We start from the raw sequence: 14,189 nt of genomic DNA on the forward strand, positions 1-14,189 counted from the left end.
TAGTGCCAATGCATAGAATAACAAACTTTGTAGGTAAATAATAATGGGCTGTATCAAACAAGTTCGAGATAAGATAATTTTGCGCCTAAATAAATGAAAACCTTCTTCAACTAGGTAATGTTTATTTTGATAAGGACACAATAAATAGCCTCTACAATAGTCTCAACTACATGGAGATGGGTCAGAAGTAGAAACTACGAAATACATAGACTACCCAAAAGGCAGCGGGAGAGAGGACAAGAAAAATGCAGATCCTTTTCCCCCACACAAACTGCACTACTATGGGGGGTCTCTACGGAACAATAATAAGGTGTTAAATAAAATTTCATAGAGTTTATGACACAATTGGAAGATCCTTGTGGGTATATACCACGCCTTTGTCACCGTCAACGATTTGCCCACTTCCCTTGAGAATCCTGCATAAGGGACAATAAGCTCCAGTCAGCAGTGATAACATTTCATTTAAATTAACAGCAGGAAGTGCAAAACTGGAGGTCTGTTCGTTTAGTATAGATCATAAGAATATAGAATCAGCAGTATAATGCCATTTTCATGTGCACACTACTGTTCAACTTCGACAGATACAGCCCTTGGATAATGTACATCAGTAGGACAATAAGTTTTGATACCTACACCAATTCTCATAGCATAACATTAACAACATAAACACCAAAAGCAGAGCAAATTAGATAATATAACCTAATCGATGATGTGCTGTAAGACATGCAATACAATCTTAGATAACATTGTACTAAGCTATTAGGAATTTTGGCATGAACATACCATCTTGTGGTCAATAGCCCCTCCACTCCAACTGGACCTCGAGCATGAATCCTACTTGTACTAATCCCAACCTGTTGGAGATTAAAATATTGTGACATGAGATTTTATTGAAGTGCAATAATATTTTTTACTAATTCAAAGAGTGTTTTGAGAATATACCTCGGCACCTAGCCCAAAACGAGCCCCATCACAGAATCTCGTACTTGCATTGTGAAATACAGCAGCACTGAAAGTTTACATAAAAAGCCACAATGAAAAATATGTAATAACAACCAATCGTTCAAGCGTGTTCTTATGTGTTAGTTCTTAAGGGAAAAAGTATCAAAATGCTCTGATTTTGTTAGATATAAATCTAGGGCTGCTATGATGATTAATATAAAATGCAAGGAATTAAGCACATAAGTATTTGGCACATAATTCTCAGCTTTGAACATATATGATGTCCTTACCTATCTACTTTCTGCAAAAAAGCTTCCGCAACTTTCTGATCTTCTGCTACAATGCAATCGGTATGTGCACTGAAAACCCACAATGCAAAAGAGATTAGGGTCCAGATTCAGAATCACCAGCCATTCTTAGAAGATCAGACTGAGGTATGAAAAGCATGGTTGAGAAACTACCTTCCATGTTGATTAATATGTTCAATGGCAGCATGGACATTATCCACAATTTCCACTGTGCAAGCTGGAGTGTTGTACTCCTTATGGAATGTTTGAGTAGCCGGAATATTCAGCTCCTGTAAGGCACTGATTCTTGGTCCACCAAACAAATCAACACCTGCAACACCAGTGTGTAAGTTCTGACTCATGTAAGAAGTACGAAGTAATTAGAATGACTGACGATGCATACCTTCGGATCTAAGATCACGAACAAGCTCGTTCAAGCCTCCATTCTGTAGCAGATCCTTGTGTACAAGGAGCGTTTCCTAAAAGGTGATAACAAAGCATGCCAAAGAGAATTATGATGTTAAAGCTGAGATTCAATGCAACAAGATGCAGAGAAACTAATAGAATGAGAGATTTACCATTGCATTGCATGCAGCTGGGTAGTCCATCTTTGCATCCAAAACAACCCGCTTTGCCATATCCATATTAGCAGATTTGTCAACATAGACATGACAAATTCCATCTAAGAAGATAACCATGAAGATTAATCAGTAATAACATCTGGCGTCCTTCTAAGTAATACTACGTAGGTCCTAGTAGAGTAGTATATACCTACGTTTACATGATTCTAAGTTAAGAATTAACTTACCAGCATGCCCAAGCACAGGAATTTTCGTTGACTCTTTAATCTGAGAAACAAGTTTATTGCTGCCTCTTGGAATGACAAGATCAATGACGTCATCAAGCTGCAGCAGCAGTAAATGTTTTTTAGTACTGATTATCACAGCTACCCCAACATAATTTTGGAAACATATATATGGTTATTTACCTTGAGCAAATCAGGAATCTCCTCTCTCGTGGTGACTAGACCAATTAGTTTCTCACCAACATTGCCTGGTAGAGCACCAGTAATAACCTGAAATTGAGAAAAAAAAAAAAAAAAAAAAAAAAAAAAGAGTTATGTTATATGACTTATATCTGAGATATTTGGCAGTTGCCTTTAAACTTTTAACACTAATAAAACAAATTTAGCTTGAAGGCAAAAATAAAGAGACATCAAGAGAGGAGAAAGAAGGGAGGGGTATAAACCTTGTGTAAAATAGCATTTGATCTCTTTGCCTCCTTTCCACCCTTCAAAAGAAGCCCGTTTCCACTCCGCACGGCTAATGAAGCTATCTGCAATATAGGTTTGGATAGGAGAAGGGATGGTTAGTGTATTAAAAAGGAATTATCATGCCACGTAAAACCAGATCACCATCTAAGCTATTACATTACAGTCTAATAAATATAAGATCCAACAGATTTCCATGTTTAATGTTGCGTGTTTAAGAGAAACAATCTACAATATCGTGCATTGAAAAATGTTGCAGAGTTTTTTAATTTGAAACAAAAAAAAAAAAAAAAAAAAAAAAAAGACAGCGAGAGATGATTAAGAGTTGCATGTTTCTGAACATGTCATTACATCAGATTCAATCAGTAACAACCAAAATTAAGTAAGTGAATTTTGCTGTGGTGACAATGTCTTGGGAGTTGAAAGTCCCCATTACCAATCAAATATTGTAGGCATTATATTAGCATTAGAAAGGGAAAATTCATATTTATCTAAATAATATATTACATTCTAAAAATATAATGTGACAATAATTCAAAGCCTAAAAGCACCAAATCAAAATCCACTTGTCACCTTAACAAGATGATCAGAAAATTTTGATACATAATCTACCTTCAAAGAATGTTTTCCACCATTACTTGGCTAAGAACACACAAACTCAAACGCAGCAACACTTATTGCTTATTGGTCACATATTTTGTCAATAAGAGAATATGTACGCTAAGGAAAACACCCTTTTTCTGCCATCAACTATACTAATTTGGCCTGCTTAGTAATACACTGCACTCCAAGCCTTATGGATATTGCCATGAGATTCTAGGTCCACAATAAAGTTCAAGTCTACAATTACAGCTTCATCAAGAATAATTAAAATCAGCTATTGACATTAACAGAAACAGCAAGACATGTACATGATACAACAAGAACATTAAGCATTTAAGCTCTCCTTCCAATTGGAAACGCAATTCTAAAGTAGCTTACTAGCTTCTGGACATTAGAATGTGGCTGGACCAGGGTTGAAACTTGATCAATTCTCGTGGTAGTGCCACCAATTTTCTACTCATGAATATATTAGCTAATCTTTCCCTCTTCTAACTTGGTCATTTCCCTTCTCATGCCATGAAAATCATACAGCAGGACACTTCTATGTTCCAGAAAATTGTCGCATTGCCTATATGTTAATCAATTAAATTTACCTCAGCCATCTACCACAATTTGGCGCCTGCAGCAAGTGATGACACTTCAACTTGCATAATATGCAGATTTTTCATAGCTTGGCTGAGTGCAAGACCTATAAACCTCTCCCGTATCCAACACTAGTATTCGTTGTTCTATAAGCTCAATAACATAACTTATAGAACAACTTGCTGAAAACATGAGCTTTCTCAAACAAGACTAACATCCAATTGGCTACATCGGTCCTATATCAATAATCTAGAGATGTCACGTCAGGTAGGTCTGTCATTTATACAGGTGAATCGGACAAAATTGATTGATATGCCTTATCTACTCGCCAGACCCATCACATAAATATAACATCACAATCTAACTGTGTTTTGTGGCACAACTGCACAAGACCTTGCTAGCTTATGTCGAGAGTCGCGGCTATCATTCCCCAAATTGAGAAAACACCTTATTTAGTTAGGGCAAAGTCAAAGCACCTTTTGTTATTTCAAGAGAATCTTTAAAGTACTAAACAAATGATGAGACTAATATATGGGTCAAAAATTCTCTTACAGGAAACTTGAAGACACCAGGAGATGTGATAATTTTAGCAACGAATTGTTATGTCTGATGAAGATATGCAATCACTATACATGATTTTGCAGTACGACTTTAAAATATGCTACATAATGATCTATCGGAAATTCTCTATGCAGTGGCTCATAAATGGTCTTTGTTATTTCATTCCATGCTACAAACTGGCATCAATTGCTATTGCCCTCGCTTTCTCATTATATGACAAGCCCCAAGCTAAACAACAATTAGAAACCAAAAGACCTTTTTTTTAATGACTGACAGGAAAGAGGGGGGGGGGGGACAACATTGTCAGTGCAAAGCTAATTAATATAAGCATTGCAACTTTGCAAGGCATTCAAAATGATACAAACCTGAACTAAAGCATCAGGACGAGACTCGAAAACAATCAGGAGAACACCCAATGGACATGATGTCTTCTCCAAGACAAGCCCGTCTGCAATCTGAAAGGTAGTCATGAGAAAGCAAACACATCAGTACATTTTGCTGCGATAAAATTGATTTTTATCCAAAGAGCACAAACTTCAGGTTACTATAGATGTATCTTTGATACTAACAATCTAACACTACAAAAACAAGTACTTATTGTGTAATTACAGCCTTGTGCACATAAAACAACATTCAATGCTCAATGTAGATGAATATAGATACACAACACGAGCATATATGCAAAATTGAAAACTAATCCAATCATCATTTTGAGCATTTCGTCATACCTTCATTAATTTGATGTATTAATGATTACAAGTAGATATAACATGAGGATCCACTAGGCTAAGGGGATAAGCAGGAGAAGCAGTCATATACATGGCTTTGATATGTAAAACAACATTTTAAGATCAAAACAAAAATTCTAAAAGTATTTCATTTTGAAGTGGATGAATATTACTCAAGAAAAATACACAGTAGACAACCAAATACTTGATATCAGATTGTCCACAAATATGTTATCTGTCCTATGAGCATTTTACAAAATATAGATAAAAGGTATGTATCAAAACCTCACATACCTCAGTTTTCTTTAAAATTCGACCAATAGGCTCCTCCATATCAGCAAGGACACGAATTGATTTGGCAAGACTAGAAATCTGCATATGCAAAAAGCACATGATGAAAAAACTACCAGAAGAGAAGTGTGTGCAGAAACTCAAATGAATTGAGGACAGACAGAAATATAGTAGACATGAAAAGCCCAAACAGGCCAATCAGATCAATATATAATGCAGTATCTTGCCTTGCCAGGCTTCAAAGCTAACCGATCCACCAACGATCTATCATACCCAGCTTGTTGAGCAGCAGCAATGTCAGCATCATTTTCAGTCTTGATCAGTTCTTCATTGTCTTCCAGGGCTTCAGCTATGTCAAGAAGAATCATTCTCCGTTCATGTGTAGACAGTGCCTGTAATTGAAATATTAATTTCACTTGAAAATAAATTACTTCCCAAAGTTGGGACAAATCCTAACCAATGTCCTGAAATTAACAACAATTGATGAGAAAAATACCTGAAGCCTCCTTGAACACTCTCTAGCAGAAACTGCCATCTCGCCTGCACCAGTTTCCTTAGCTGGAGCCCATAAATGAGCATCCTTGTGAAATAGAGTGCCGACACATTGGCCTTTGATTACTTTGAGAATGTTGTCTGTTGCCTTACCACTTTCAAAGAAATAACAGAAAACAGTCAGGTCAAGGGGACTTAATAAGAAATCAAGAATATCCTTCATTTTTGGTGAGGAATCCTTAATGACATACAAACTATGTTCTTATGAGATAGTATATAACAGACACTCTGCAATTAATCAATATTTTACACATGTAAATTCATCCCTTCCCATTATCTGACTACATGGGAAAACAATTTCTTACAGAACCATTATAAAACATTATTATTTTTCATCTCCAACGAAAACCATAGTATTATTAAACATAAAACTGTACAGAAGTGGACTGATACAAATGTTTCAGTGACTGCTTTTTACTTCCTTTTTTTTTTTTTTTTTTTTAATATCATATAGCAGGATTAGGCTGCGTATTTCTGAGTAGGTCTTCAATGCCCTTAGCCATCATAAACAGAACTACAAAAGCTGGGTGAGGAGCACTTATGTTGCACTATTGCAAGTAAATGCAATTCACCACAGAAAGGTTATATGTATGGAACATGAGCACAATTCTGATTCCAAAGTACTGTACCATGAATCAACAGTCAGAACATCAGATATACTGTGGAATATACAGAAACAAGCTTTTCTATGAAGAAAGCACCTAAACTACTAAATGAATTAACAATGACACATTAATGAAAAAAAAAAACAGAGATCAGGGCCATCAGACATCCAAAGGAAAATCACATAGAGACATACCTAGCTATAATTACGGGAATTCCGGCAACAGCAGCATGAACAGCAGCTTTTACTTTGGCTGTCATACCCCCTCTGCCCAATCTAGACTTATCTCCAAAAGTGATTTCAGTCTGATGCTTCTCTTTAATATAAGTGTGGATAAGCTTCGATTGTGGATCACTTGGTGGACCACTATAAAGACCATCCACATCACTCAACAAAATGAGGAGATCTGCCTTTAGTTCCAAAGCAAGCAAAGCTGCTAAACTATCATTGTCCCAGAATATACCAGATGAATCCTGCTCAAAGTGCTTACAATTAGAATAATGAAAGGCTGCAGAACAAACCATTAGTTTAAATTAAATAAATAAATATTCCTTCTAGTAAGTTCTGGATACTGCTCAAACTACACTACATACTCAGGTTAAAGAAATTAAGTGTTGGAAAAAATTGACTATCAGGTCTGCGGTATGTCTTAGGAGTTTCAGCAATGACCCAGATATGGCAAAACAAATTTCTCAAAGTAAATCCCAGTTAGCTTTAAAGTGAGTATTCAAAATGATATTACTTGTTTTGAGCTATCCTGGTCACGCGATACTTTTATCTTGTTTATTATACAACCCTGGTTAAAAGAAGAGAAAAAAACCATCAATGAAAATTAACTAATAAAACAGTACATACCTCATAAGGAGCTTTCCTGGTACTTACTGCATCATTTTCATTCAATACGGGTATAACTTTTGAATCCAATAACTGATTTACAGTTTCTGAAAGTTGTGATCTAAAATTTGGATCCCTAAAGTCATTATCCGTAACAAGTAGTTGGGCAGAAGTCAGATCCAACTGCAAAAGACATTCTCTCTGCAATCAGCATATGATAACAAACGCAAACTAAAGAAAGGCAGCTAATTCCACAATCATGGCAGATATTTAATTACACAAATTTTGACCTGGCTAAATAATGCGTCATAGAGAGCCATGAGACCATTCTGCCCAACAGCAGCACATGCTTTCCCGTCAAGTTCAGCTTGCGGTTTTTGGAGATCAGCAAAACTGCAATATTAATAAATACCTTCAGATTACTAAGTGATGATTCATCTTCCGTGGATTATTATTAACAAAAGAAAGAAAAACAAAAAGGTTATAAACAGATTTTCAGTTAGTACAATGCAATGCTAACATCAAGCATAGGAAATTATACAAGAGTATTCGCGCCCACAAAAACTGCTTGACAAAGTACTCTACTAAATATTTATTATTTCTTCTTTAACAAAACAATACAAACACTTCATGTAAAACATTTGGATACACAACTTCTAGGCAATGGCGAGCTTTACAGAGAAAGAAAATCACAAACCTGCTGTTTACCAACTTTCTGAACCGAAGTCTCTGACGACCAGCACTGACAGCACCTGAACTCACCAAAATGACTTCATATCCATCAAGGTTTAACTCCTTGATCTGCATCATAAAAATGTGAATTAAGATTGAGTAAGCTCCACCAGATACAAGAAAGGTGAAAGAACTTATGGATACTCAACCAGTGTAAAATTTGAAAAGAGATAGCAGTTCCTTCACCTGCTCACAAAGTGCACCTAGTCTTCCAAGTGCCATTCTCCCATCATCACTTCTGGTAACAACAGCAGTTCCAACCTGTTGGTATCAAGAGACAAGATCAAAATATTAAAATTAGGCAGGAGAAAAAACTTAGAGCCTGTTTGAAGGAAGGGGGATAGAAAGCTTGGAACATATCACTTGACAGACAAATTTAAAGTATAATTTAAGCAAGAATTTCTCTTCCCCTACTTTTGTGGATAAAATTCAAATCTTTATTTAACAAATATAGCAGAAAGAGATCATCAATACTTAATAATCCAATAACCATCCTCTACTGATCCTCTGAAGCGTGCAATAAATCGAGTTACAGAATATTTCCTGATTTATTATCATAATATTGCTTTCTAACAATAGTTCAGGTTAGCTGCCACCTCTCTTCCTTCAATTTCTCCATTGTTTATTGAACAACTCCATTAACTAGTAGTAGTTAAATTAGTAAAGGCCACAATTCATGTCATTTTCTTTATGATCCATATGTAGTACCATACTAAAAGGTAATTTATCCTCAACAATGGTATTCAATGATTGGTTTAAAAATGATCTCAATCAAGGTGTGGCCTATTAAAACGGGACGGGTTGATTAATTCCGGTAATTTTATCTTCCTTACCCTTTGTCTTCTTCTTTTACCATTGCTTAAGACCATAAAAAAAAATCAGGAAAATGTGGGGCCCAACAGTGACACACTACACAAGGATTCCGAGACTCGTAAACGAGTGATTACAGAAAGTTGCTACCTTTATTTCCACCACATATCACTTATATAAATGCTCTTTTCAAAGTTATGATTTCTGTTTGTTTTTTTTAATTAATAATTAATTTTATTAAAAAAATGCTAGTTCATCAACCACACATCACATCGTATCACACAATTACTCCTTGACAGGTCAAATCACTGAAATTAAGAATATCCATAACTTAATCTCATATTTATATGCATGCAGCATTTTTTTTAGTGTCAATAACTCAATTTCGATGATTTTTATACCATCTCAGTTGCTAAATCTTTGTATACTCCTTTTTAAGGATGTATGTAACCAGAAAATCAACTCAGGTACGACTCAAAAATGCTGAAAACTCCATTTAAAGATTTTTAATAAAAAAATAAAAATAAATAAACATTTTTCAAAATACATAAAATAAACCAAATTCAGTAAAATGCCAATAAATTCATGAACAATCAAAATATCAAGATTAAAGTGTATATAGAGGATCTTAACACTGTAAAAATAAATTATAAATTAAACGAAAATGAGAATATTTCGTAATAAAAATTGATAAAAATAGCCATCACTAGTCAATGACAATGCGAAATTGCCAATAAACCCTTTTTGCAATCAAAATATTGAAAATAGGCTAAAATACCACAGTGAATCAGCACAGAATGAAAACATCGACAAATTGAATAATCAGAAAAGAATCAAAAGCGTCGTTAGAAACAAGAATTAGCATGAAATAGAAGGAATTGAATTGAATACAAAGAAATAGACCTTAACGACGACACGCTTGACATCCCTGACGAAGACTCTGGAAGCGTCCATTGGAGATAGCAGAGGTTGAAGATGAAATCGGAGTCCCGAATCGGGATGGAGGTGACTCGCGACTGGGTAAAACAAAGCAGCTGATATGGTGGAGAGAGATAGGGGCAGAAAGGAGATGTATGTGATACAAATGCTCAAGTTGTAGCCCACTTTATATAAACCTCTCGTGTAAATCTCCAAAAACCTCAGGTTTTTTTTATTATTATTTTAAGGGTTTTTTTTTTTTTTTTTTTTTGTATTTTGTAATTAAAAGTGTAAAACAATTTTTTTTTTTTTCTTTTTTTGATAACATCAAACCATCAAAATTAATTCAACATGAATACGGGTTTATCCCTTTACAAAATGTTACTCCGTACTTTAATATCGAATACGAGTACCTTATTGACCCGACATAATTTGGAGTAGGTTCTGATTTAATGAAAACCATTGAAGTGAATTGATTGGAGTTGAACTAAATTGAAATGAATAGAGCTAAAATAAATTGTTTATGAAACAAGGAAATTATGAACTGAACTGAAATAAATTGAACTAAACTGAATAGATTGAAGATGAACTGAACTGAAATTAAGCTAAAGAAAACAAGCCCTTAGTCTAATGGTAAGGTTTATATCTCAAAATCATGAGGTAAATTTTGTATCTCAAAATGATGAGGTTGTGGATCAAATTCCATTAAAAACACTCTAATGCTTAACCCGCTAATCCGAGCCAACAAGACATGTCAGAGGTTCCGGCCCATGACATTTATTTATTTTTTTACACAAAAGTGGTGTATTTATTCAAAATTACGGGATTTATAATATAAATTTTATTTAACATTTAAGGTTATCTTTTTCAAACTATTCATTTATTCACAAGGTAGATAATTACATTACCATTAACCGCTATATATCATTAAATATCTTCTTTAATTTTTTTTTTTTTTTTGCAATTATATATCATTAAATATCTTTTTTATACCAGATTTTACACAAGTTTTGTAATTTTCTCTCTAGGTGGTAAACTACTATTGGTGATTGTTGAAATGGTAATAGTGAAAGTATTAAAAAGGGTGACGTGGGCTAATGATAGAGGAGAGTGTAGAGTAAGACTAATGAGGGTGGTCGTATGTGATTAAAGTTAAGAGAGAAAATGACAAAGTCTAATGGTAGGATCCGTGTGATACGGGTATATCTTTCCCGGCCACATGGATTTTCCAAGTGTGGGTCCCTTTTTTCTTTAACGGTAACACTGCAGTTTTAGGTACTTTTTGGATTGGTTTATTTTTTGGTTAATCGTCATTTTCTCGTAACTAGTAACGCCTTTTCTCAGAGTTATAACCTAATTTGTGCACTCTTCAATGAGGACTATTACGCAAGTTAAGATAATTTTCACATTTTTACTTTATAATCTTTTTTCCCAAAAAAATAAAAATGGAGCATTTTCTTAAAATAATTATTATATGCAAGTATTATTTTCTTAAACTTAGCTTGTTTGGTTGATTGAATTGAAGTAATTGAATTTAATATAAATCATCTTATCCTATGTAAGCAATATCTATCATTTCGCGAAAGTATAACTTAATTGAATTAATAACTATTCATTAGCTATAAATGTAAACTCACTCATTCATGGTGTAATTTGAATTAATAACTATTCATGGTGTAAGTATAACTTAATTGAATTAATAACCATTTTTCTAAAATAAATTTGGAAAATAGAGGCATATAGGAAATTTGCAATCCATAACTTTTGTCTTATATAAAATTTGGCAATTTAAGGGACCAATTTTGTTGTTTTATTTCTTATTAAAAGTCAACTGTATTCCAAAACATAATCAGCTTTACATGATTGTAAAAGTTGTAGCAATGTGAGTAGTAAAGCTCACTTGAAACCTCCAACATGTAATTGATAGGTCCAATTAGTCAATTACTCTAATACACAACCACTATACAATATATGTATAATGGGTTTACTTGACAAATTAAATTTGGTAGAATCATAATTGGTGTACGAGACTGTATTATGTCTAGAATTATGTTGTCTTCCCTCTTAAATATTGGTCCAGTTCCTTTGAACCGTGGTTTAAAAATATTCTCTAGCTATTTTTAACCGTGTTTTAAAAATAAGACTAACACCCTTGTGGCTCTCTAAACACCAAAAAAAAAAAAAAAAAAAAAAAAAAAAAAAAGATTAAGAGGTTATTCCTTCTATTGTCATATAGTTTTGGAATGAAACCTTATTTGAATTTGTGAGATAGACTTTTTCTTTTAATTTGCAAATGTGGACCAAACCCATGTTTAACAAAACGAGATAATGTAATCTTTAATACGTAGTAGTAGACAAGTAAAGTAGAACGAAAAAAATTACTCCATTAAAGGTACTTTAATCTACTTTCACAGGTGTAGTCCTAGTATTAAATTAATAAATTTTACACCCCCGTGACAAGGAAAAAAAAAAACAGATAATAATCCATAGAAAGAATACGCGGTTTGAATTTGATTAAAGTTAGGGTCGGGTCCTAGCATATTATAAGAATCCAAGTGTATATTCTTGAATAAAAATCTAAACCGTGCAAGTGTCCTTGTAAATTTGACAACTAATCATGACCACGCAGGTGTTCTCTATTACTTGGCTCACAGATTATGTACAACATGGTGGGGGGTAGATGCGCCTATAGGACAACATAGAAATTATAACACATGGTTGGCCTTTTTGCGTCGATCTTCCTTCATTTTCTTTTACTTGCAACATATCGTAAAATTTTAACACGTATTTTACTTAAGAAAAAGATTAGATAATTTATAGATGCTAAATGAATAAATTAATTAAAAAATATTATACAAATAGTACATAACCCTTTGAAATTTCCGATGTTTAAAACCATCTTGCTTAAAAAAATATGAGTATTGAAATTGTGTTGTAAATAAAATAAAACGGAGGGAATATATTATATACTGCCAGCAGCTATGATGGGCTAACTGCCTACTGTAGTACTGTGTATTGACAACAAGTAGGTTGTCAATTTCCAAAATAATCTTTAGATTTTTTTCTATGTTCTTGGCTTTTAGCTATAACGCCCATACTCGTGGTTCTCTAATGATATGATCCATGCACCATGCATATGATTAAATTGAATCATGGTGTGGTTCTTAAACTTTAGATATTGCATGTCCCTGTCAAAAAAAAAAAAAAATATAAATATTATATATTGTGATGGAACCAGAATTATTTTAAAACGTGACATGGATCTGATAGATTATTATAGGAATTACGCTACACTAAAAAAGTATAAAAAAAACTTCATAAAATTTGGTCTAAAGAAAGGATCTTAAGTTTTTAGCTTATATGTCACGAACTCAGGACTCACAAAGATGGTCAAAAAGTGTAATATACATAAACAAAAAGGAAGAAAATTAATTAGTGCAATTTTTTATTTTTAAAGAGAAGGTAAGTCTTCTTATCTCAGGAAAAGGAAAAAAAAAAAACCTTTATATTTACATATAAAAGTTTATCATTCTAATAAGATTATTTAATCCAATAAACAATCAACAATTAATTTCACCAAACAACTCTATAGACAATTATTTAACGCACACATATATAACTTAGTAAGCCAACAATCACAAACTATTAACTACAACAACTAACCAATACACATATATCTTCCGAAATAGATAATGTGATCAACTAGTCAAGTAAGCCAACAATCACAAACTATTAACTATGGCAAGACGAAATCTCATTTTAACTGTGAAGTAATAACTTAGGGTTTGTTCTCTTACGTTGAAATTCAGTTCAGTTCAGTTCAGCTTAGTTCAGTTCAGTTTAGTTCAGTTCAGCTTAGTTCAGTTCAGTTCAGTTCATCCTAGTTCAGTTCAGTTCAGTTCTGCTCAGTTCAGTTCAGTTCAGCTCCTAATTTCCTTCTCTTATAAAATATTCAGTTCAGCTCAGTTCAGTTCAGCTCAATTCAGTTCAGTTCAGCTGAGTTCAGTCAATGAGAATAGGCCCTTAATTAGTAAGCAAAGCCTTTTCAATTACAGTCAAAACAACGAATCAGTTGTATGAAAAGAGACAATTATGTTTGGGTCCAGATACAACATTGGATTAGCTTATCGAAGGACACATGTCTCTAACGTTATGTGTACATACAAAGTTTATATGTCGACCATGCAATAACCAAGTACTACCTAATAATTTGAAGGGTCTTTACCGTTTAGATCTCTAAAAGGGCGGCTTAGGTCTTTACAAAACAACAAATTAATCATTAGTGATAATCAACTAAACATTTCTAGCCTAGGTAAGGTAGATCGTAGATGTAGCACACATATAAGCAGTAACATCATACCCCCTATTCCCCTTGTTTCATAAAGATCACTCGTCTACCAATTAGCAATCGGTATAATAGTGGTTGGACTGCATTTGGTAGGAAGGACTACATATTTGATTCCTCGCAATAATTA

The 14,189-nt window shown here is 33.7% G+C and overlaps 1 protein-coding gene across 3 annotated transcripts; it reads right to left on the reverse strand.

Moving 5' to 3' along the window:
- Positions 1 to 69: 69 nt before the first annotated feature.
- On the reverse strand, positions 70 to 9,957 carry LOC110733340 (delta-1-pyrroline-5-carboxylate synthase-like). 3 transcript variants are annotated; one of them, XM_021913368.1, is made up of 21 exons: positions 9,700 to 9,957; positions 8,173 to 8,247; positions 7,952 to 8,055; positions 7,545 to 7,647; positions 7,303 to 7,437; positions 7,163 to 7,216; positions 6,616 to 6,893; positions 5,761 to 5,911; positions 5,492 to 5,656; positions 5,268 to 5,345; positions 4,611 to 4,700; positions 2,478 to 2,564; positions 2,218 to 2,304; positions 2,038 to 2,134; positions 1,808 to 1,911; positions 1,633 to 1,708; positions 1,404 to 1,560; positions 1,233 to 1,301; positions 943 to 1,009; positions 784 to 854; positions 70 to 416 (listed from the first exon to the last, which is right to left on the reverse strand). In XM_021913368.1, exons 1-21 carry the CDS (start codon positions 9,748 to 9,750, stop codon positions 335 to 337), a joined length of 2,181 nt encoding a protein of 726 aa, XP_021769060.1. In that variant the 5' UTR covers positions 9,751 to 9,957; the 3' UTR covers positions 70 to 334. The 3 variants fall into 3 exon arrangements, with proteins under 3 accessions (XP_021769060.1, XP_021769059.1, XP_021769061.1); XM_021913367.1 differs by lacking the exon at positions 9,700 to 9,957 and adding an exon at positions 8,461 to 8,617; XM_021913369.1 differs by lacking the exon at positions 7,163 to 7,216 and having other exon boundaries at positions 7,276 to 7,437.
- Positions 9,958 to 14,189: the final 4,232 nt, after the last annotated feature.

This window comes from Chenopodium quinoa, unplaced genomic scaffold (assembly GCF_001683475.1).
Source record: "Chenopodium quinoa cultivar QQ74 unplaced genomic scaffold, ASM168347v1, whole genome shotgun sequence".
NCBI lineage: Eukaryota > Viridiplantae > Streptophyta > Magnoliopsida > Caryophyllales > Amaranthaceae > Chenopodium > Chenopodium quinoa.